The sequence below is a fragment of the Schistocerca americana genome, chromosome 2, assembly GCF_021461395.2.
Source record: "Schistocerca americana isolate TAMUIC-IGC-003095 chromosome 2, iqSchAmer2.1, whole genome shotgun sequence".
Lineage (NCBI taxonomy): Eukaryota > Metazoa > Arthropoda > Insecta > Orthoptera > Acrididae > Schistocerca > Schistocerca americana.
Genome location: NC_060120.1, coordinates 1,097,568,485 through 1,097,594,035, shown reverse-complemented (window position 1 = coordinate 1,097,594,035; position 25,551 = coordinate 1,097,568,485). Strand labels below are relative to the sequence as shown.

The 25,551-nt window shown below is 38.3% G+C and overlaps 1 protein-coding gene across 1 annotated transcript in view; it reads left to right on the top strand.

The window, feature by feature from the left end:
- The window catches only part of LOC124594696 (dynein axonemal heavy chain 3), a 1,186,267-nt gene that overhangs the window by 570,316 nt on the left and 590,400 nt on the right, over positions 1-25,551 (top strand). Inside the window, exons 33-34 of the mRNA XM_047133063.1 lie at positions 8,819-9,002; positions 21,828-22,013. Coding sequence (XP_046989019.1) covers positions 8,819-9,002; positions 21,828-22,013 — 370 coding nt within the window. The remainder of the gene's footprint in view (positions 1-8,818; positions 9,003-21,827; positions 22,014-25,551) is intronic.

Below are 25,551 nucleotides of genomic sequence, written 5' to 3'. Positions count from 1 at the left end.
CTTAATATTAGTACTTTCATTTTTTCTGAGATTTTCTTGCTATGTAGAGTTCTGGAATTTCTTTTGTTTTTGTCCTGCACATATATTGGTGCTTGAACAATTACGTTCACTGGCAGATTAGTCATACACTGTGTGGCGAATTGTTCACTTCGGGTTAATTTTTGCGTAAGATATTGTGCAACGTTAGACTGTAAATTGACCTTGCTAGCATCTTGCACCATGTGGTTATCAGAAGCTACAATTATATAATCATTTTCTGGATCCATTTCATGTAGGCCTACCATCATGTTAGCTTTGTATACATGCAGATTGTACAGGGCTATGATTACACGTGGCGCTAGACAACACATGATTTCTGTTAGGGTTCATTCTGAGCATGATTTACGGCTTGACTATTTCTCGCTGTCCCATCAAACGCCAGTTTTTGTTACTGATATTTAGGTTCAGGATGCGGATAATGAGTTCATTGTTCGTGGTTTTATTGGTTACTGCCAGTTCAAGTTCAAGTTCATTACACAAATAGTTCTTGATACTTCACAAGTAAGCATTCATGCTTGAGGCTGAGGACCATTATTTCTTGTTTCAACAACGTAATTATGTGATGCTGCATTTTTAGAGTACTGTTTACTTTGGATTCCATAGCTAGTACGATGCATTGGCGGCATGTCCACTGATCTTCACTGTTAAAGTATTTCAGGTTAACATTGACGCATTTTTGTGGTACCAGTAATTACAGTTAATACATAAAAACACTCGTATAACTCTTTTTGAACATATTTTCGACTTGTTATGGTCGAAATTCGTTGGAACTGCCGGATCGGCAATTTGTATACTTTTACCTGGTGCCATGTTATTTGTTAAGCCACTGGCTCCAAAAGCTTGCCAATCACAACAGCCTTTTATGTGTATTTTCTGCCGCCACTTGGTGAGTAGATTTTTTATCTGTCCAATTAAATAATTTTATCAATAATTGATCGTTTTCATTCTTATAGAATTATTGATTGTACATTAACATCCATACAATCAAGCCTTCAGAATCTTCAAAAGAGAAGAGAAAAAAGTTTCAGAGCCTAAGTGTACGATAACTGGACAAACTGGACAAACTCACAATGATGTGAGACCAGAAGAATTTACTCAATCATGAGTAGGAATCAATCAGCCACATAAACCAGAGTATTTAAGGATATGTTGACTCATGAATGAACAAAATAATGAAAAAATATTAGAGCCTAAGTTTAGGATGTGGGAACTGACCCATAAATCCAAACCACACTGGCTACAAACCAGCAAAAAATGTTCCAACACAACAAAATGAATAAAGTTCATAATCGTATCAAAATGTTCAATTATATGTAAAGGGTAATTGAAAGAAGCATGTAGCCTCAATCAATGGTGTACACTCTCCTTGAGCACGGACACACACACACACACACACACACACACACACACACACACACACACAATCGTGATGACCAGCGGTAGACAAAACAGAGTTAAGCATGAGTCTGTCCACAGCTCTGGTTCCAATCAGATACAAATTGCAATATTCAGGATAAACACAGTTAAACAGTGGCATGATTAGCTTTGAATGATGACTCAATTTAGTAGCTTGAGGACGAAAATCAGCATATGAAAGCAGACATGTATACATCTAGTTATATTGACTATACTAGTAGACGTCTTCCACACTATTTGCTAACTGTCCATACAAACTAACTTACATACACAAAGGCCTAGGAGATTATTTTACAATTGATAAAAAAATACATACTGATCTAAAGTTACTTAATGTATTGGAAAGTCAATCCCCTACTTGAAAAAACTTGTATTTATGCAGAATAACACTGTCTTTACCTGTCTTGGCTAACAGTTTACAAATATCAGTCACAACACTGTTGTCGCTGGCAGATGCTTGAGTACATTACCCAGCACCTGTGAACTCTTGTAAGTGAACTGGTCCAGCAGGCTACAGCCATATAGCAGTGTGGGGAGCGGATTCACCCACATTTCTCAGTTTTCTCCCCAGATTTCTCGTCACACACTTCAGTGGACAGGTAACTTCCTTTCTCGTATTCACATCAAACCCTGAAACATTGTTTTGTGTACTAAATATGCTGTTCAATACCTTTTTCACATCACACGAGATATGCCCTCCTTAGTCAGTTTTCAAAGTCAGTTACATGGGATTTATGTCAGGTGTGATTAAAAAGTGTTCACATATGAAATATTAATATTCAGAGTTAAATGCAGTGAGAAGAAAATGAATGGACTAACAAGATTATGCACACAGGTATGCTAAGATACTATTCCCAATTTTTGCAGCACAAATTATGAATATTGTCCCATTTCAAAATGGTAAAAGGATCTATTACAGAACAGAACTATATAGTGTATCATAGATTTTAATCCAGTCAATACGTAAGACAAAACTTTAGAAATCACATCATTTTACATACTAAATTGCAGACAAACAAAACACAGTTATCCAGTCTTATGCATCTACAAATAGGTTGAAGCTCAGCCAACATATAAGGTAAAAACTCTAGAACTACATGATCTTACATATTAAATTCATGACAATGGAAAAAGAACAAACAAACAAAGATTAGATACTTATGGTCATGTCTATATGGTTTCATTTCAGTGATATTGTGTAATCCAAACAACTTCTTAGATTTAGGATACACAAGTTTAGTATGTGGATTTAAAAGAATTTGGAGTGGTCCAATATAAATTTCGAAAAATTTCTTTATATCAGATTTCAACACTTTAGATTTCTGTTTGGCTTTCGCCAACATAAGATCTCCTACTTCAGACTTAGAAAATTTACCTTTACGATTATGTGTCTGCTTTCTCCTATCCCCCTGTTCTTTCATCATCTCCCTAACACACTCCTTTCTCTCTTGTGGTGACAGAATTTTACATGGCGGAAACTCAACATTTTCAGAAATAAAGTTATCTGGTCTGCGATTAAACATGATTTCAAATGGTGAAAAACCTGTTGAAGAATGTTGTAAGCTGTTCATAACATCCTCAAAATCACTGACATAAACTATCAAATCGATATGATTCTTACTACAATATGTTCTAAACAGTCTTCCGATCTCTCTCATATATCTTTCTGCAGGGTTACTTGAAGGATGGTACACCAAGGTTAGAATATGCCTTATTTTTGTGTGATCAACAAAAATGTAAACTGAGAACCATTATCAGATAAATTTGCTTTAGGAAAACCCATCTGATGAAAATATGTGTTTTCAAACTTAGAGATGATGTGCTTACTGACAGCTTTCTTAACAGGAAACAACTTTATGAACTTTGAAAATACATCAGCCACCACAAAAACATAACAAAATCCATTCTTAGACTTAGGCAAAGGTCCGTAAACATCCACAGATGTGAGATCAAGTTTACTATTAGGCAATATGTTTTGCATTTGGCCTCTACTTGTTTGATTACTTACCTTCACTCTTTGACATCTGTCACAGCTGGCAATCTTTTTTTTTTTACTCTCCTTCCTGTGTTATAAAAATGAAAGTTTTCCTGAATCTTTTGTGTATATTTGGTTGATCCACAATGACCAAAATTCTCATGCATATGAGTAATTAAAGTATCAGTACACTGTTCTGGCCAACATAGCTTCCTGTGCTCTGAGTCAGTCTTATGTCTCCTGAATAAAATACCTGTGGCGTCGATAGGTCATATAAACCATGAACAACATGATCTTTTACTGAGCTCAGACATTCGAGCCACCATGTTATTCTAGCAGTCTGCATTTATGTCTCTTGCTGTGTACGTGTGTACTACTGCTGTGGAAATACCGGGTGATCAAAAAGTCAGTATAAATTTGAAAACTTAATAAACACGGAATACTGTAGACAGAGAGGTAAAAATTAAGACCTCAGTCCGTGTGATTATTGGCTTTGGGGTTACCTGAAGTTGCAAGTGTATCGTGATCGACTGACACCTCTAGGGATGCTGAAAGACAACATCCAACACCAATGCCTCACCATAACTCCGGACATGCTTTACAGTGCTGTTCATAACATTATTGCTCAACTACAGCTATTGTTGAGGAATGATGGTGGACATATTGAGCATTTCCTGTAAAGAACATCATCTTTGCTTTGTCTTATTTTGTTATGTCAGTCATTGCTATTCTGATCAGATGAAGCGCCATCTGTCAGACATTTTTTTAACTTTTGTATTTTTTTGGTTCTAATAAAACCCCATGTCATTCCAAGCATGTGTGTCAGTTTGTACCTCTCTATCTACATTATTCCATGATTTATTCAGTTTTCAAATTTATACTGACTTTTTGATCATCCGGTATATATTTATGTGTAGATATTTGTGGGACACATCGTTCAGTATACCTCTACACGCTTCCCGTTCCCGTACTGGTGACCCTGAAGTTAGCAAATCTTCCATGACTACCACACCAGGTGTTATGTGCATGCCACCATAGCCATCTCGCCCAACACTTCGTTCGAAGATTTGGAAGCTCAACAACGATCGCCAGACCTCTTCATTCCTTCGCCAACAGCCGGTTCTACATTAATTCACAGAGATTCATGATCTCCAGCCACATTAACCTCAAACTTTTTCGCTCTACAATGGTCAAGTGCTACACCGCTAACACAAACAATGGACTTGGGTTTCGTGTCACCGGACTGTGCTCACCAACGTGTAAAGTTTGAAGTGAACAATATTCAGAACTATATACCTACTGATCGATCATATGGTGCTCATCAAAGCGATCTACATTCACACACATACTTTGACTCTCAATGGGCCGCAACGACAGTTACTGTGGTGCCGTGTGCAGCGCCGCCATTACCGCAAAATGCACCCGGCCGCTATCAACCGAGACCTGGCCCAGTTTTGCCTCATTTGCAAACTAATCAAGGACATTTGTGCGTACAATTCTCCATACTCACCCCCCAGACCGATCGCTCAAGTTTTCGACCATGTCGGTTCGAGTGCATCATTCAATGTTTTGCCTTCCAATAGCGTCTTACCACACCGAAGTGACTTTCCACGGGTTCCATTGGTCATTTGTAGTCTGACCTCATGGAGCATATCTTCAACATGTTCTGAGAACTCAACAAACTTTTGTCATACGAGTTACCAATCACTGCCCCCCCCCCCCCCCCCCTCCGCACTCACAGGGGGCCCAGTTCCAGCCGCTCCTCAGCTGCTCGCCTCTCCCACAGCACCACCTGTGCCTGCCATGCCGGCCTTCCGCATTATTTCTGAGGTGGGTCAATTCATATCAGTGCCAGTAGCCTAAGGCCTAGTTTATGGACCCCAGTGCCTACTGTGCAACCACCCGTTCCCACAGTACCAACCATGTCAGCCACATGGTGTTTTCGCGTCACATCAAGAACAATACAACCCATGGTTCCAATGGATGTTTTCACCAGAAACACACCTGTGCCTACCGCACCGGCCTGCTGTATAGCCTCTCCCGTCACAGACTAGATGGTTTTCCAAGAGACACTGAAGCCGCCTTTGTCCCCACCTCCAAATCGTCTGGCGAGGCTGCCACCTTTATACGATGACAACCCAGTGTCACGGTTTGCACTTGTCGAGCACCTTTTCGAGTTACATCAGCCATCCGACGACAACTCTAAAGTCCTGTCTCGTCACGCACCTCCATGATCATTCAGACTTAACTTGCGATCTACTCCTCTCGCCACCTCCTCCATCGAAATATGAGTTGGCAAAATGATGATTATTGAACAACTCACCACAAGAATTAATCATCAAGATCTTGTATGAGGAACACCTGGGTGACCGAACCCCATCACAACTCTGGCACCGCCTTCGGCTACTTGTATGTGAACATACCATGCCGGACGTCACTCTGTCACGGTGTGGTCTGCCGAGCTGCCTACTGACCTACAGATCCACCTGCTACCACACTCCTTCGAGTCAGTTGGCTCTCATCTCCACATCACAGACCACCTGTATTCATTGCTATGACAACGCCAGCCAGCTCACCACTCACCCCTAGTTGGCACAACTGCTCCCGCTTACTGGCTGTCTGTTGGCAGAGGCAGAGCTTGCTCTGCCTCCCCCTTCTACATCGCCTGGAAGCATCCGCTTGCTCTCTCCACCATCCGAGCACTCCAGGATTGCCCACACACCGTACGTGCTGGTATCCATGCCAGAACAAATCGACAAGGACAAGCCTCTTCCGCTGCCGCAGTCACCACCACCACCACCACCACCACCACCACCGCCACATCCAGCTCATCCATACTGCTGGTACCACCAGGTTTCCAGTGAGGATGCTAAGAATTGCTGATTACCTTGCCAGCACCCAAATGCCGACTGCGGGACCCAAAAGACGCAGATTCCTGCGGGGAACCTCACGGGCGTCCTCATACATTGCACTCCGTACACTCATCTGCCCTACTGAGCAGTCATTTGTATGTGACTGACATTTCGTCACAGCTCACTTTCCTAGTCGACACTGGTGCTGATGTGTCTGTCATACTCACATCTTTTCACCGACGAGTTTACTTCTATGAGCTTCGACGCACCAACACTACAAACCTCAGGCTCTGTCAAAGTTCGGTGCACCTCTCTCATTCTCTCTGATTTCCATGGACTTTCTACATTGCCGACATTGATGAACCAACTCTCAGTATGGATTTTTTTCTCCCATTATAAACTCTCTCCCAACGTAGTTCAGGGCTTTGTGCTCCATCATCCCACTAATACTCAGATACTGTGCTCCCATACTTATGTTCACCACTCTGTTTCCCTCATGACATGTGGGTTAGTATGCGAGTGCTCCACCCACCCGGGCAACATTGTGACCTGTGTAACTAATCTGCTGTCAGAATACGACTCGGCGGCATAACTCTGCCAGGACAACAATGAGCTGAAACAACGCATCGCACACACGTACAACGAGCTCGTCGCAGCTCGTAACTCGCAGCTAAAAGTCCAGTCCACAGTTCCACCCCCTAATCGAGCTTCTCTAGCCAACACTAGCTAGGACTCAAACCCATTTGCTGGGCTGCACCTATGTTGGAGGCCTTCAATGCACTAAAGACTTCCTTAATTCATGCCGTGACGCTCGCCCATCCCAACCCCTCAGCCAATTTGTTCATCACTGCGGACGCCAGTGATATCGTGGTGGGAGCGGTACTACAGCAATGCAAGGCAGACATGGTTTCCCCTCTTCATTTCTTCTCTAAAACCTATCAACAGCTCAGAAGAAATACTCTGCTTTTGTTAGAGAGCTCCTTGCGGTCTACGAGGTCATCAAACACGTCCATCCCGACATGGAGGGTCACTCATTCTTTGTCCTCACGGATCACAATTCACTCGCAGATGCTTTCTGCAACGCCCCCCCCCCCCCCCCCCCCTCTTGGTGGAGTGGGGAGGATTTCATGAAGGATGGATCTTAAATGAGATCCGTCCTTCATGAAATCCTCCCCACTCCTTCATGAAATCCTGCCCACTCCACCAAGAGTGTCTTTCCGCCGTCCACCTAACCTTCGCAACCTCTTGGTTCTTCCCTACGAAATCCCCAAACCACCTTCCCTACCCTCTGGCTCCTACCCTTGTAACCGCCCCTGGTGTAAAACCTGTCCCATGCACCCTCCAACCACCACCTACTCCAGTCCTGTAACCCGGAAGGTGTACACGATCAAAGGCTGAGCCACGTGTGAAAGCACCTACGTGATTTACCAACTGACCTACCTACACTGTGAAGCTTTCTATGTGGGAATGACCAGCAACAAACTGTCCATTCGCATGAATGGACACAGGCAAGACAGTGTTTGTTGGTAATGAGGATCACCCTATGGCTAAACATGCCTTGGTGCACGGCCAGCACATCTTGGCACAGTATTACACCGTCCGGGTTATCTGGATACTTCCCACTAACACCAACCTGTCAGAACTCCGGAGATGGGAACTTGCCCTTCAATATATCCTCTTTTCTCGTTACCCACCAGGTCTCAACCTCTGCTAATTTCAAGTTGCTGCTGTTCATACCTCATCTGTCATTCAACAACATCTTTGCCTCTGTACTTCCGCCTCGACTGACATCTCTGCCCAAACTCTTTGCGTTTACAAATGTCTGCCTGTGTCTGTATATGTGCGGATGGATATGTGTGTGTGTGTGTGTGTGTGTGTGTGTGTGTGAGTGTATACCTGTCCTTTTTTCCCCGTAAGGTAAGTCTTTCCGCTCCCGGGATTGGAATGACTCCTTACCCTCTCCCTTAAAACACACATCCTTTCATCTTTCCCTCCCCTTCCCTCTTTCCTGACGAAGCAACCGTTGGTTGCAAAAGCTTGAATTTTGTGTGTATGTTTGTGTGTCTATCGATGTGCCAGTGCTTTCGTTTGGTAAGTCACATCATCTTTGTCACAATTCACCTTGGTATGCTTTCATCTCAGTTAATATCCAAACTTTTTTGGCACCCATATTACCACAAGAGCATTGAATTTGGTCACTGAATATGGTTGTTCAGCTTCGGATAGGGTCCTACTAACTAAAATAATTATCTTGGTTATAAGCTCCCCATTTTGGTCAGTGACATGGAATAAAAGTGGAATTTGGAATGTGTGTGTGTTGGAGGTGGGTGGTAGGGGGTGGTCATGCACAGCATCTCATGTGCTTCTCCGTGTGTTCATATTCTGCCTTGACTTTTTCATTTAACGAGTCTCATATGCTCATTCCTGGAGCAAGCAGGAACTGTAAAGTAGTCAATTTATTTAAATTGAGACTAATGTTGGTTGTACCAACAGTTTCATTATGTTGGAAGTTAAAATGTCTGTGTATATTTTGCAGGAGACGTAAGGGTGTATATGGGCCATCTATGGGGAAAAAATGTGTACTCTTTGTGGATGATCTTGGTATGCCACAGAAAGAGGTATATGGTGCTCAGCCTCCAATTGAACTGCTGAGACAATGGATCGATCATCGCCACTGGTATGACTTGAAAGATACGACTAAGCTGGAATTAGTTGACATAGTAAGTATGTTTTCCTTTTAGCCCCGAAACTTGATACAGTGTAATAGATCAAAAAATCTTACATTAACTGTACTGAAAATAGTTATTTCCTGTGACTGTTTGGAATATATATGAAAAACTAATAATTTTTATTAATTGAGCCCAGAAAGGCTTGCTCTCCATGTTGCTAGACTTCCACATGTCATAGGTCAGTTGAATTTTCTCTGTTTTTGTACATTTCTTAAACATTTCATCACAGTTCATGCAAAGGGTTCAAGTTCATCACTTCTACCTGAATATAAAACTGTAACTCTCAGCTTAAGTGAACACTGTCTGTGGTAATGTGAATTAAAATTGTCATGACAATTTACACTGAAATGTGTGAGACCACTATTGTGCATGAAATACATCTTTTTGACGTTTTGCTAGTGGTATGTAATCCTTAGTCATTCAATATTTTGTGGAAGAATGTAATTGCACATGCCAGTTTCCAACTTAATATTCTACATATTCAGAGCATGTACAAAATTGTGATTGTGACACTTGATTTCTCTGTAAGGGCTTAGCAACTTGAAAAACTCATATAGATTAATTAATAGGAGTTACAGACCTGGTTTTTGTGTCTCCTTTTAGCAAAATACATTGAATTTTTTAGTTTATATCTGAAACACCTTGAATGTGACTACCATTGATTATGTGACACACATGTCATTGGAAGTCACTTTTATCGACTAACTCATTGCTGAGTCATTCCGCATCAGGTGGACCAGTTTTAGAGATGGCTCCACCTCAACCATTCCTGAAGAAAATGAATTTCTTTGCATAGGTTCAACAGTCTCTTGGGTGGACATGTACAAAGTTTCAGTTCAATACCTCCATTGGTTCTATTTCTATGCCTTTCATAAATATGGGTCCAAAGGTTGTACCACTTAACACATGTGATTATGTGGTGACTTATCAACTTTTATGAAAGAGACTCTCAACTTGCAAGATCCTGCTTTTGTATACTTAAAAGTTTTGTGCTGAATGAAAATATATCACTGATTTGATTTTTATATAAGTATCCAAAAATGGCAGGAAATTCATTGTGTGAATTGGAGAGCCCTCCTTTAATCAGCCATAAATCAAAACTGTATAGATCAATTTAGACAGTAATTGATAACATGATACTCAGCCATTGCTGTCTTCTTGTTCATTTTTTACAATAGCTTCTGTCCTTCTTTATCAAGATATATGAACCAGTAAAATTGATGGAAACATTTTGGGTGCCAAATGATGTTGATGATGCATTTATGATTTTAAATATGTGTTCATCTGGAAACTAGCAAGTATCTTCAGTAGATAGCCAGTGGAAGGAAAGTGCAGGACCATGGGTGATGCATACAGCTGACCAAGATATTTTTATTCTATTAAAACTTCATATGCATTTCCCACACACTAAGCACTGTCATGCTGCATGGGTTATAATGTGTAATGTTGTAGTTGCAGCAGCTGGAATTTTCATCTGCATTAAAGCCTTTAACTCTACCACTGGAAACTATGCGTACTCCAGTCTGGTGTTGAAGTGGTAATTTTCTATTATCCTGGGAAGTGTGTGGTTTTGGCAAATCTTCTTTCCCAATCAGACTGAATTTGTTCGATTTCTTTCTGTGTAATATAAAAGATGGTAATGCCTGAAATGTTGATGTTGCAAAAGTTGCGTAATTTAAACTGAACAAAAGGAGTCAATATTTGGTTATCTGATGTCCTCTGTGTGTCGTGTACTGAGATACCACATAAGAAGAGTTTGTGACAGTTGGTACCTGAAGCACCACGGACATCCATCTGCTGTGGAAACATCACTGCACCCAAACCACCACGCTGCCTGCAAGAATCAAATCCCCTGGAGTGGCAGCTCCACCAGGAAGGGAGATGCACACTTAAGTAGCCATAACACAAGCAGAAGTTGTTAGTTACAGGTTGTATGTCTGTACAAGTCATTCTAGGGAGTTCCTTCAGAGCATTTGTCATGTCTTCAAGTCTTAACGTTGTCGAGAGATATAGAAACAGTAGCCAACATATAGACAGTGGATAGTCCTCAGTATGAACAGAACAGTGAATAGAATTGTCGTGTCAGGACAGAGACTACATGCTGAGAGATTAACTGACAAGGAGAGTTCCCTAGCGGTGCCACCGGCTTTTAGAAACTATCTACATGGTGATGTTGATTAAGATCCAAGGTATCACACACTGCAGCCATTCTCCCTGGTTGGCCCCCATTTGCGAGTAACTGGAAAAAAAGAGAAAAAAAAAAAAAAAATCAGAATTTTGTGTGCACACTCAGTATCATTAAAGAATTTACGAGTTACAATCTGATATTGTGGTATAATGTATAGGGAAACAGATTCATGTACAAAAGGTTGTGGGTTTGAATCTTGTCTACTACAGCAAGTCTTTTTTTTATTTTTAAATCTTTGTCAAAATGACTTTGATCATCATGATTTAACCCTTTGAATGTCAAGGTAACGATCTATGGTGTTGGCATGCTGATTACAGATGCTCATTGCCTTGAGTTATGTGTAAGTCAATAGCTATCATCAATTGAGCATCGTTTCGGTGAAATATTAGCGTTCAATTAGTCCACTTTTGCATAGTTTGTTTATTGATGTCATGTTTTGCAGTACATGTTTACATTCTGTTTTTGCGCAGTACTGTTATTTATCACAGTTTCTGTGTGCTTTTCTTCACATTATGAGTTTACAGTTTGTTTATTTTCTCTGCTTTTTGTGAAAAATGCAAGCTACACCAAGCCACAGCAGAGGACTTACCGACAAAGACATTTGTGAACTTTTAGAACTTACTAGTGATACAGAGTGTTTTAGCAAAAGTAGGAACAGTTCAGTAAGTGACAGTGATGTACTTGACGATATTGTGAACGAAAGTGAAGATGAAATGGAAGATGTGCAATACACTGAAGTAATTGCACCTGAAACACTACAGCCATTACCACATCCATTTCAAGAGCTGCCAGGACCAAAACATTTGCGGCCAGCAGGATCTCCTGTGATAGAATATTTAAATTTATTCTTTTCTACAACATTGCTGCAACTTATTGTAACTGAAACAAATCATTCAGCTACACAGTTTATAACTCAACATGCTATATTGTCCTACATTGTCCAAACTGTATAAGAAATGGAAGAATGTGACAAGCACCAAGGTAAGAGGTTTTATTGCTTGCTTACTAAATATGGGACTCAATGAAAGGCCCACAATGCTCTCATACTGGAGCACAAAACTGTCACAGGCATTTCCATGGTTTGGTAAAATGTTTTCTGCCCACCGATTTATTCATCTTATGAAATTTTTTCATCTTGTGGATAGTGATAAATGTCCAGCACCAGGCCATCCTGATTATGACCCATGTATCAGGTACCAGCCATTGGTAGATCATGCTAATATATTTAGACATCATGAGACACCTCAAGAACAACTTAGTATTGATGAGAGTCTAGTTGTCACTAAATGTCACGCTTACCTATTACAGTATTTGCCAAACAAACACTAACACCGATGGGGAATCAAATTCTAGATGCTGTGTGACTCTATAATGCACTATTGTCGTGGGTTTTATACTTACAGAGGTGCCAAAAGCCAAGAAGATAAGGCTGAGATTGCAAAACATGGCTTAGGTTACTGTGTTGTCCAGAAGTTACTGTGTTTGGGTAATTATTTGAATGAGGGATATATCTTTGTGGACAACTTTTCATTTCAGTACCACTTGTAAAAAGTCTTTATAAATTAGGTACATACATTACTGGCACTGTAAGAAAAAAGAGGAAATATTTGCCAGAGCAATTTAGCAAAAAATTTGGAATTGGGGAAAAGATGTCAGTCAGGTCCGGTACTAGCATGTGCGTACCAAGAGAAAAAAATCTCGGCACACCCTCCTTCCCTTAGTGTCAAATAAAGTTGGTGCTGGTGACATTGAAGACCAAGATAAAAATGGAACAGTACAAATCCAGAAATAATACACCAGTAAAACCAGTATATGGGTGGGATAGACACATCTGACACAATGCTGTATGCGTATTTGGATGAAAGGCGAACTCGCCATTACTGGAAGAAGGTAGCTCTTAACATAATGTCAAGAATGGTGCTGAACTCTTACATATTATACAAAGAGCATAATAAAGGAAGCAAAGTTGTTTCCAGATATGTATATACTGTAATGATAATTGAAGCCTTGTCAGATGAATGTCCGACCATTCTGATTTAGGTTTTCCATGATTTCCCTAAATCGCTCCAGGCCAATGCCGGTATGGTTCCTTTAAAAGGGCATGGCTGACTTCCTTCCCCATCCTTCCCTAATCCGATGAGACCGATGACCTCGCTGTCTGGTCTCCTTCCCCAAACAACCCAACACAACTCAGATGAATGGCTGCAAGAAAAACATCCAACTGATGACCCTCGTGGTTCTCCGGGTTTGAGAAAACTTCCAGAGAAGAAAGAGTCAAGATGCTGTGTGTGTACTAGTGAGGGAAGGAAAAGAAGGTCAAGAACTGTTTGTAATAGATGTAATAAGGGGTTACATGGTGAATTTTTTCCTTAACGCAAATGGTTAAGACATACTGTAGACATGGAAATTCTGTAATGTTCTCTTCAAATAAATAATTATTATCTTTCTAACTAACAACACAAATTTCATATCCCTCATGTCATTTTACTCAGAACTGTGTGTAGATTCTATGGACTGTAGTTATCCTTCTTAAATTGAAGCACAGTGTTGGATATACAGAATCAAAGTCAAATTTATAATATTTAAAAAAAATATTTTATTTGGACTGTCACAATTAAATTCATTTGAAACATTATGATAATCTGTGTAAGCCACAATATCCTACACACTTTTATGGATAAGTGGTAATTTTTTAAAGTGAATACTGTGTGAAATATAGCAATTTAAATGGAATGTAGCATAACGGTATAAATATGCATAACATTTTTAGCACACACCACTCCAAATCGGCTGACTGCAAAAGGGTTAAATGTAATTTTAGTAATTTCCATTCCTTTGCCACATAATTTTAATAATAATGTCAACTTCCTCATTTGCTCTCATTTTTTGTCCTATCATTCTTTCTCCACTTGAAACCTTTGTTCACATTTTTCAATTGATTTTATGTATTAATTTCTGTTTAATTTCTTTTGTTTTATCACCATGTTGCTTTGTCTACATTATTGTGTTATCCATCTATTTCTCATTTTGCTTCAATTTTGTTTTACTTCTAAACCCATCTTTCATCTAAATTTTCATTTGCATCATTTTGTCCATAGTGCACTAGGTATTTAGATTATGTTTTAAGTGTTTGTACGATGATCACTGTGCAAATAAAAACTGCACATCTGTTAAGAAAGATACATTTTTTACAACATTGCACAAATATAAATAGATTATTTTGCCTTTTTTAACTGATAGATTGGAATTTTCAAATAATTAAATATTATAATATTAATATAATAGAGGGAAACATTCCACGTGGGAAAAATATATCCAAAAACAAAGATGATGTGACTTACCAAACGAAAGCGCTGGCAGGTCGATAGACACACAAACAAACACAAACATACACACAAAATTCAAGTTTTTGCAACAAACTGTTGCCTCATCAGGAAAGAGGGAAGGAGAGGGAAAGACGAAAAGATCTGGGTTTTAAGGGAGAGGGTAAGGAGTCATTCTAATCCCGGGAGCAGAAAGACTTACCTTAGGGGGAAAAAAGGACGGGTATACACTCGCACACACACACATATCCATCCACACATATACAGACACAAGCAGACATATTTAAAGACCAATATGTCTGCTTGTGTCTGTATATGTGTGGATGGATATGTGTGTGTGTGCGAGTGTATACCCGTCCTTTTTCCCCCCTAAGGTAAGTCTTTCCGCTCCCGGGATTGGAATGACTCCTTACCCTCTCCCTTAAAACCCACATCCTTTCGTCTTTCCTTCTCCTTCCCTCTTTCCTGATGAGGCAACAGTTTGTTGCAAAAACTTGAATTTTGTGTGTATGTTTGTGTTTGTTCGTGTGTCTATCGACCTGCCAGCGCTTTCGTTTGGTAAGTCACATCATCTTTGTTTTTAAATATTATAATAGCTAAATATAATTAAATTCATGTTCATTTAAATTATATAAAGGAAAAATGAAACAAATGACAAAGTTCATACAGTAATTAAATATAATGTGACAATTGACTAGAAACAAAAAGTTATGTTTAAGCAAATTAACTGAATAAAAATAATAGAGTAATAATTTTAATAAAGACTTAAAAATAAAAAAATAAGAAATTTAGTGCATCAACCAAGATTTAAACCTACTACTTCCTCCTGCATGTGTTCCTGTTACACTATCCATTATACCATACAACCAGACTAGACAATTCCACTTTTTTAACGCTATTGAGTGTCACACAAAATTTCAATTTATTTTTTTGTTCCTTCAATTACTAGCAAATGAGGGCCCATCATGGTGAATGGCTGCAGTGTGTGATACCTGGGATCTTTACCCACATCGCTGTATAGACAGATTCGAAAAGTTGATTCCACTGCTCAGGATCTCTCCTTGTGAATACTGTTACTGGTTTTGTTGAGCAACATTTATACAATATTTTTTGAAGGACCACACTGCCATTTGAATGTTTTATTGTTTATGTCCTTAAAACATAGTGATACTATCATTAAATACTAGATAGATGTTCTCATCTTTTATTTACCAATGTAAGCCTGTTTTTACTAAATGTGATGTGGTCCTTCAGTTATTTTCTGATCTCTTACAAAATAGTGATTCCACATCTGGCATTTGGTGGGGAGTTAATATTTTTCTTAATTTTTGACCAAGTTTGAGCAGGACAACATGTTAAATGTCCTACAATATATGTTAAAGGCATACAATCAAATATTTGAAAATGGCTTAAAAGGCTGAAACTTGGGTTGTACTTTAATAAACAATAAAACAATCAAATGGCAGTGTATTCCTTTAAAAAGTGAGTATTGTTAATTTGGAACTGTTCTTAGATTAGCTGCATCAAGATAGAAGATTAGTTTTCTTTCAACTTATTAGTTGTGCTAATGTAACTATAATCAGTGGAGCACAGATAGGTTAAACCTACATTCTACAGTTGCTGTAACCAGTGTTAACAATTTGAGGAATGTATTTTACAATTCACGTCCATCCTATCGGGATAGCTGTATTACCCTTTTTCATCAGCAGCAATAGCTTCATCATAGTGGACACCCCCAGTTCACAACAAAATGCAGACTAACATGAGGTGCCATTCTCTTATCTGTTTCTCCATTGCTGTTACAAGGGGATTTTCCATAGCTGCTTTTAAAGAAATTCCACTCATCAGAGATACAAAAGTTCGTTTCATGCAGGCATAACTTAATAAAATTCTTATAATGGGCTGTAGATACATCACTAAAGTAGCAAATGTACTTCATATTGTTATCCTCAAATATTTGATGTGCCTCATACGAATGTATGAACTGGAATGGTATCATAACAAAGTAAGTTGCTACTAATATAGACACTTACCCTGTAGCTCTTTACCAACAAAATGAACTACATAGGGATGTAATGTGGCTTGGCTGTTCTCCCAATGAAATCGTTGAACAGTATCCTAAAAAAACAAATGAATAGTTCACAGCAAAATGTAAATGAATAGTTCAAGATTTTCATTTAGGTGCTGCAGATATGATCTTTGGTATTTTAAAATGAAATGGTGGTATATCAAACCATGAAGCTTTAGATCCAGTTCCTCCATTAACTCTTCTACTTTTGTAAGATGCATCTCTGGTATCTTCTCTTTCAGCATGATCCCATTATTGGCTGAAACCACCCATAACATTATCATTTTTGGGTGGTTGGAAATGGGCCCTTTTTCATTCATTCAGTGAATTTCCTGCCTTTTTGAAGAAGTACAGCTGTCAGTATATGTAATTAAAAATCTAGTCGGTAATAAATTCTTATTTAGCACAAAAAGTCATTTGAGTGTACAAAAGCATGGGATCTTAACTGATACCCTAACTTTGCACATTATTATGCATTTAGATGGTCCAAGCTTGGAAACCATATTTATGAGAAGCTGTAGAAATGGAACCAAAGGAGATATAGAGCTATGGTCCAAACTTGGAACCCATATTTACGAGAAGCCGTAGAAATGGAACCAAAGGAGATATAGGGCTGATACTTTGTACAAATATGTTCAAGACATTATGGAGCATTCCCATAAAATTTTGTTACATATGGAAACAGTCCCGTTGCACCCTGGTCTGCTTCATGTGAAATGACCTAGCACCACATCATGCATAACTCATTTAATTGTGGTATGGTTCTTACTATGGGCTCTGCTGGAGAAGTTGGTATAATTAGTACAAACACAGTACCCTTGATGAATCCCTACAAGAAAAGCATCAAGAGATGTCAGGTCAGTTATATGTGATGGGTTTTTAGTCAGCAGACCTTCACCATGTACTCGCTCTTCAGGATGTAGTCAGGATTGGAAAACAGTGTCACCTAATAATAAATATGTGGTGCTCATATATATAAACCACGTATAAGTTTGTTTACGCATGGAGAAGGGGAACTATATGATGAGGCTTGGTAGGATGACCAAAGTAGCCTCAGACTCACCTTGGAGGAGAAAGGATATGTAAAAGCAAAGAAGACCAAGTCATTTGGCATCTATTCTGGTGGTGGCTAGGAAGCGAAGCAAGAGACTTTTTTGGCTGTGGCTATGAGACCCTGCAGTCTCAAAACCGAAGTGATCCTGCAATGTGATTTGATTGGCAGAGAGGCTGCCCTGATGACTATTCAGATTATTTCTACATTTGTTCACTGATTGAGAATTGCTTGGCATTCACGAATTTAGTGGACTGTGGTATAAGGATGTAGACAGCATTACATAAGCAGGTTTGGGTTTGTCTAGGGAATGTGCACAGATAACCCAAGCAGTTCAAGTGATCACTTATGAAAAGTGGGGAACTGGGGTTACAGTCCTCATCCAGAACAAATTTTCGTATGTCACTATTGGACGGTAAGTCTCTACCTCATACTGCTGATGTCAAGGAATTGGCAGACAGCCAATAAACTATGAAGTATTTCATACAGCTGTGGATTGTTTACAGTGTTTGTTCTTTCACACGTGCACGTAAGTATTTGGCCTACATCAGTATAAAACTGTTGATTGTTGATGCATCAATGAGAAGGTGATGAATGAGAAAGCTGGCCTCTTTGTAAAATTCCAGTAATAAAAATTTCTCATGTTTGGAGCCTAGACAGACCTTGTACAACCAATCCATTTACCTGGAGAGTGGTTATTAAGCAAATCCGAAGCATGGGTGATATGAAATGCACACTGCATTCATGATCAACTTCATCAATGAGTGGGATTGATAAATTTTCCAGCAAATATAAGTTCCCTATTCCAGTGTTTTTTTTCTCTCGAAAAAAGAAAGGCCCACGAATCTTACTCATGATCAATGTTCAAAAGACATTAACTTTTTGGCTGTCATGATTCTCTCTGCTCCCGTTTCTATAGTTGTGTTTTTTAACTTTACCACTTAAATCAAACGTTAACTCTTCAATAAAAATAATATTTCCAATGAAACGTACATTTTATCTAATCACTAATATTTTTCCACGAGAATCATCATGAACAATCTTATTAGCTTCTTTAAGTTCTTGTATCATTGTTAGATTTACAATAGATGTCATCTCATCTCAAACAGTCATGCATGGAATGCCCAACTCACAAGAACTATACCCAGTTAATTTTCTAGGACTGTTAACAGACCTTTGCCTCACTTTCTATACAGTGTCGTCTAATTGCATTGCACAGTTGTCTTGGAGTTTCATTCTCCAAACCAAAAAACATAGCGTTCGCACTATGGGCCAGTGAATTCAGCCATCCTTGCTACAACTGTCACTAACACTTGACTTTATGTGATTCATAACAGCTTAGTACAAGGATTAAAACTGATCTATTTTCCTACAAAGTTATTCTCAAACAAGGTCTGTAGTTGCACAAATGAGTTTGTGAAAATTTTTGAACCTGTTAAGTCCTTTTAGAAAGAGTTTATTTTTCTCCTGGAAGCCTCTAAAATCTCCAGTGTTTTTTGGTGTACAGTAGAAAACACACTGCAGATGCAAACCCTTGTGTGAAACCGTCATCCCCCTAGGTAACAGAGCACAAGGCGTATCTACACAGCAGTCCCATCTTCTCCACTGGTGATCATGGCATTCAGTAGCAATCACTGAACAACAGATAGCATTGCAAGACATTCCACCTGTGGTGTGTCAGCGTACGGATTGACGTTTGCTGCCAAAGGTGTGGCCTAGCGTCAGATGCCGGCTTTTTGTAGATGATGTTTCCAAACACAGATTCCTATCCTCAATTTGTATTAGATTAGATTAGATTAGATTTACTTTCATTCCAATTGATCCGTAGTGAGGAGGTCCTCCTGGATGTGGAACATGTCAGAAAAACAACAATACATGACAAATATTTACAACTAAAACAAATAAACTAATGTACCATTCCACAGGTCCCAAGTGGAATGATCGTCATTTTTAATGAACACTAAGAGTCATTTTACAAATACTAATGCACTGAATTTAAAATAAAAAACGTTTTTTATTTATTTATAAGGTAATAAACATGTAATACAACTACTGTAATACTTATTTACAATGAACACATTACTGCACTGAAATGGTGCAGAAGTTAGATTATACTTACACACACACACACACACACACACACACACACACACACACACACACAAATTTTCAGTGAACACATTACTGCACTGAAATTGTGCAGAAGTTATGTTGTACTTATATACAAATCAGTTGGTTTTACTAAGAAATTCATCAATGGAGTAGAAGGAGTTGGCCACCAATAAATCCTTTAGGCTTCTCTTAAACTGAATTTCATTGGTTGTTAAGCTTTTTATGGCTGCTGGCAAGTTATTGAAAATGTGTGTTCCTGAATAATGCACACCTTTTTGTACAAGACTAAGTGACTTTAAATTCTTGTGAAGATTATTCTTATTTCTCGTATTGATTCCATGAATTGAGCTGTTGGTTTGAAAAAGTGATATATTTTTAATGACAAATTTCATTAAGGTTTAAATATACTGGGAAGCTGTAGTTAGTATCCCTAGTTCCCTAAACAGGCTTCTGCAGGATGTTCTTGAGTTCACACCACATATAATTCTTACTGCACGTTTTTGTGCCCGGAAAACTTTAGCTTGGCTTGATGAATTACCCCAAAAAATAATCCCATATGACATTATGGAATGAAAGTAAGCATAGTATGCCAGCTTTTTCATTTTTATATCCCCTATGTCTGACAAAATTCGCATTGCAAACAGAGATTTGTTAAGACGCTTCAGCAGTTCTGTGGTGTGCTCCTCCCAATTGAATTTATTATCAAGCTGTAATCCCAAGAATTTAACACTGTCCACTTCTTCTATCTTCTTGTCATCATATGTTAGACATATGCTCTTGGGACACCCCTTACAAGTTCTGAACTGCATGTAGTGTGTTTTTTCAAAGTTTAGTGACAAAGAATTGGCTAGGAACCAGTGATTAATGTCCACAAATATTTTATTGGCTGATCTTTCTAAGACTACACTTGATTTGCTATTTATTGCAATGTTTGTATCATCGGCAAACAAAACAAACTTGGCATCTGGTAATGTTACTGATGAAAGGTCATTGATATACACAAGAAAAAGTAAGGGCCCCAAAATGGAACCTTGTGGGACCCCACATGTAATTAGTTCCCAGTTGGATGATGCCTGATAGACATGTATCAAGCTCTTTCCTAATAACACCCTTTGTTTCCTGCCAGAGATATAAGATTTGAACCATTTTGCAGCATTTCCTGTTACACTATAATATTCTAGTTTACTTAAAAGGATATTGTGATTTACACAGTCAAATGCCTTTGCCTCAAGGCACCCTACACAGTCCCTCAATGATCCTTGCAACGTATCTCGGACAGCTTGTATACTTGTACTTAGCTTTGATTATCATATTGTACAGGCCCCAATGCTCTTCAACAGGAACAGTTAACACCATTTACAGCTTCAAGTTTATACCAATACTGCACAAGACAGTTCCTTTGAAGCTCTTGACATCTGTCTGCGACAGGAAGGAATAAATCTAAGTACTGTAGCATAATTTTGATGTACAGAGATGTTGCAACCTATTTCCTCACTATAACACATATTACATTCTAGGTAAAGATATGCTAACAGTACTGTACCTGTAAATACACTAAGATTAATCTTGTCTAACTTCAGAAGTTTAAATACCTGCAGCAAACCTATTAATTTAGCTAATCGGAGCAGAAATTCAATAATGAGATGCTCCTCAAGTGAATGAGTTGGCTATGTAGCACAACTGAAAAGCAATTTGCACAAATGTGACCATTGTATTCTAGATTAAAATGTATAATGAACTTTTAGTTTCAGAACTACCAAAGGCAGCAGACATTTAATAATAATGAAACTAAATAAATACATAAATAAATAATGTTCAGTTTGTAAAATTAGGTGAACATTGCACTCACGCTAAACAAAATTTTGAATGGTAATATTATCACATGTCAATTTTGTGAGAACTCGAGAAAAATAATTCTCAGAATAATTGAAATGATATATCATTATTTTAGAAATTGTTATGATGTTTCAGGTGAAACTGCTATTTTCCCTGAATTTCTTCTTACATTTTCTTCTCAAAGTAATAAAATCAAATAATTTTGAATTTTAATTTTAATACTATATGTGTTTTACAGCTTTTTGTTGGAGCAATGGGACCTCCTGGGGGTGGATCAAATGAAATCACGGGACGCTTCATAAGGCATTTGATGTTAATATCCATTGATTCGTTTCCCGACAATACACTTACAAAAATCTTTGGAGCCATTATTGACTGGCATTTCAGCAAAGGATTTGATTCAAATGTTACAAGATTTGGAAAGGTAGATATTAATTGTAATTCTAATTTACTTTTAACTTACTCAATATGACAGTAAATCATTAAGACATACTCTATGGAATATAGTCTCCAGACACCCACCATAAAACATTTTGTTTCACCTCACATTATGATATCTGACGTAGTAAATAGTCTTCACAAGTTTGCTGCATGTCAAACCCATGAAGACTATTTACAACATATGTGCCAGGAAAGTTTGAAGAGACACATATCTGATGTATATCAAAACTACTTTGAAAAAGTCTGAAATGAGATTGTAAAACATGAAAAGGAAAATATTGTATGTAAGCATATTTCTGTAAATAGCTAATTTATGAGTTAGTATTGAAATAGAATTTTGCAATGGAACATCATAGCACAAGTTGTAGCAAAAAGAATTATCCAGTTTGGCACATCTATATTTCTGAAAGTAATAAACATGTACAATGAATTTGGTTCTCTGATGAACAGTAAACTCTAAAAGTTTCCTTTTCATAAGTGTTCAGTATGCCCCCTTGAGATGGACAGCATATGTCAATGCGGTATTCAAATTGTTCCCACACTGCAGTGAGTATGTCTTGAATTACATGTTCCAAAGCTCTTGTTATGTGATGTCTCAGTTCATTCATTATTATTGGTGATGGAGGCACATAAAGTTTGTCCTAAGCCCCCACAAGAAATAATCACACACAGTCTGGTCCCATGACCTTGGAGGTCTAGTGTAACTGATCCATCGTTCAGTAATCCTTAGATTTAAAAATTCCCACACTTCCAGATGCCCATGTGGTGGTGCCCCATCCTGTTCGTAAATTAAGTTGTTTGACTCTGTCTCCAACTGTGGGAAAAGAATGTTCTCAAGCATATCAAGAGATGGGGGAGGAGGCAAATTCATATTCTCGAGGAAGAAAGCCTGGTGTCACAAAGCGCCTATCATCTAGCGAACATAGGTATATCGATTGTTCAAATGATTTTGAAAAGCATCCCTGTTGGTTTTTTAAAATTTTTGAACACATTCTAAGTTGCTTTCTGAATGAATCATAAGTTGATTTTTGAATGCGTGCATAGTGTATGTGATGGCTCTGCCAGGGTAATCCTCATCGCATCTAGAAATAAACTTTCCTGCAGACAAAAGGGGACGGGGCTATACGAGTTGAGCAGAATAAAGCCGAATGGGTGGTTGCCAACTGCTCTTTGTTTATGTGATTGATTGGGTGTGTGAATGATCAGCATTTTTTTAATTACTAGCAAAGTCCATAGATTCAGGCTACCAGAGTGGAAATAAATGACTAGCAGGAATAACAGGTAAAAAAGATTCTCGGTGTATCTACAAAAATGAAATTTTGACAGAAAATTTATGGTCGGGTCGCTAAACTAGAAAGGACAAGTTGTATAGTCCCTGGCTAGCAGCCGCTTAAGTTATATTGTGGGAGTAGTGTGGAAAACGCTTTGTACGAATGTGTAATAATGTCTAATCGGAGAATAATCGCTGGATAACTAAACGGGTGATTCTGGTAGCGTTAGTAGAGTTAACCGGAGAATGAGTTTTGGCAATGGTAGGAATAGTTACAGAATTATTGATGAGAATTGTTTGTTAGAATGAGGAAGAAGAAGAAGAAATGGGAACATCACACATATTATGGAAGAATAAGATGATTCCAAATTTATCCAAAAATTTCGTACTACTTCTTTTCGATCTCATGCTTGAGAAACTGAAGCGTATGAATGAAATGTGAAACTATTACCTAACATAAGGCTTTCTTCTTGTAGTAGGCCAGAGGGGCATTTTATATTGGTACTTTGTGAATTATATTCTGCCATATTATAAAAATGACCATTATTACCGAAACAGTCTCGCTTATTTGGTGTGTGTTACAATTGCTGCAGTATTAGAAAGGCTTCTTTTCTTTTATCTGGCAGACAGTGACAAAATAGACATAATCAGATCGAGAAACCACACCAGTCTTGGGTACTAGTTGTATTAACAGCTTTTTGAGTATTAGACAACGACATTTTGATTTTTCATGTAGCACAACCGTTTGATGAATTTTGATGAAGTAACAGGTTCTTTCACAGAAAGGAAAGCACGCCATGTAAAGCTGTAGCAAGATTAGAGAGAAAAAAATGCTAGGATTTAAGCACTGAAGAAATGTGTACTGTCTGGATTGTCTCATGCCTTTACTGGTTTTATGTATCCTATATTTAATTTTATGTCTCACAGAACAGCAAGTTATTAGCTAATAGGCAATAAAGAGTCCAAATTTTCTGAGGAGTTCTTATTCTTCTGTTTACAAATGATCCCATCCAGTATTAATTGCAAAGTCCCCCCCCCCCCCCCCCCTTTCCGCCCCGGCCCCGGTTGGAAACATCATAGGCCCGAGGAGTCTCTGTTAGAGTGGGAGGGGGATGGGGGTGGGTGAGTAGTCTCCACGTGATCTGTGTTTACATTTAGTGATCTTTCTGTTTCCTCTTCATTTACTGCTCTCACATCAAATGAAAACAAAGTGATTTCTGTGGCTGGGAGCTATCAAGTGAATTAAAATACATTCACATAATTACGGAAAGCTAAAATATGTTAATAGTTTCAGATTTTATTTTATTTCCACCTTTCTGACATTCAAGAATTAGTCGCCCTGCAGAATAATGAATTACTTATGTTGCTTTGCTAAAGAAATTCAGCTTTTATCTATCTTTTCCACTGAGGCAGCCAATTTATTGGAAACGAAGTGTTTAGTGCACTATTGGCTAGTTTCAACTGTTTGCTGCATTTCAATTGCACGTTTTCATCTTCTAGCATGTATGGCATTATGCCATAGTAATGAACTCAATATGAGATAATACTGTACTGGTACTCCAAGAAAATTTACATCCCGAAAACCACACTGAAGAACTTAATATCAGGTCGAGGCCTACTTCGTTGCCAGTCTGGACATACAAATGTGCAGTTTAAGGCAAATTATGCATTTTTGTATGGTTCACAAAAATTCCGATGCTCTTGGAGTATCCTCTGATGTCTTGTTTCTTTTATGACATAATGTAAGATCTTTTAATGTTTTACACATATGGGCTTCCTACATCATCACAGCTGCACAATCACGGTGACGCCTCTTATCTGCCGCTCTCTAGCAACTGCTGGAAGAAATCTATTTCTAACAGATCATGGGAAAATATTGCGAATTGTGGTTTCAAAACCATTATTTTCAAAGTAAATTTCCTTTTTCGCAAGATGAACCCTGTGCAGAATGTATGATGAATCTTAAATCACAGAGCATTTTACTCTCATTTAAAAATAAACTACTTGATGACAATCAATTTGGAAGAATTTCGAGCCCAGAAGATCAGAGATTTATGACAGTATTAAACATTTTACTGGCACATTTGTGTGATATATCTTAAAGTGTAAAACGTGCATAAAAGATCAACATTATATGTGAAAGCTTAGCTTCTCTCACAGCTTACTAATCTTAGAGATCAATATTATATCTGAAAGCTTTTCTTTTCTTGTAGCAGCACTATGTATATTAACTTTTCCTATTTGTGTTTTC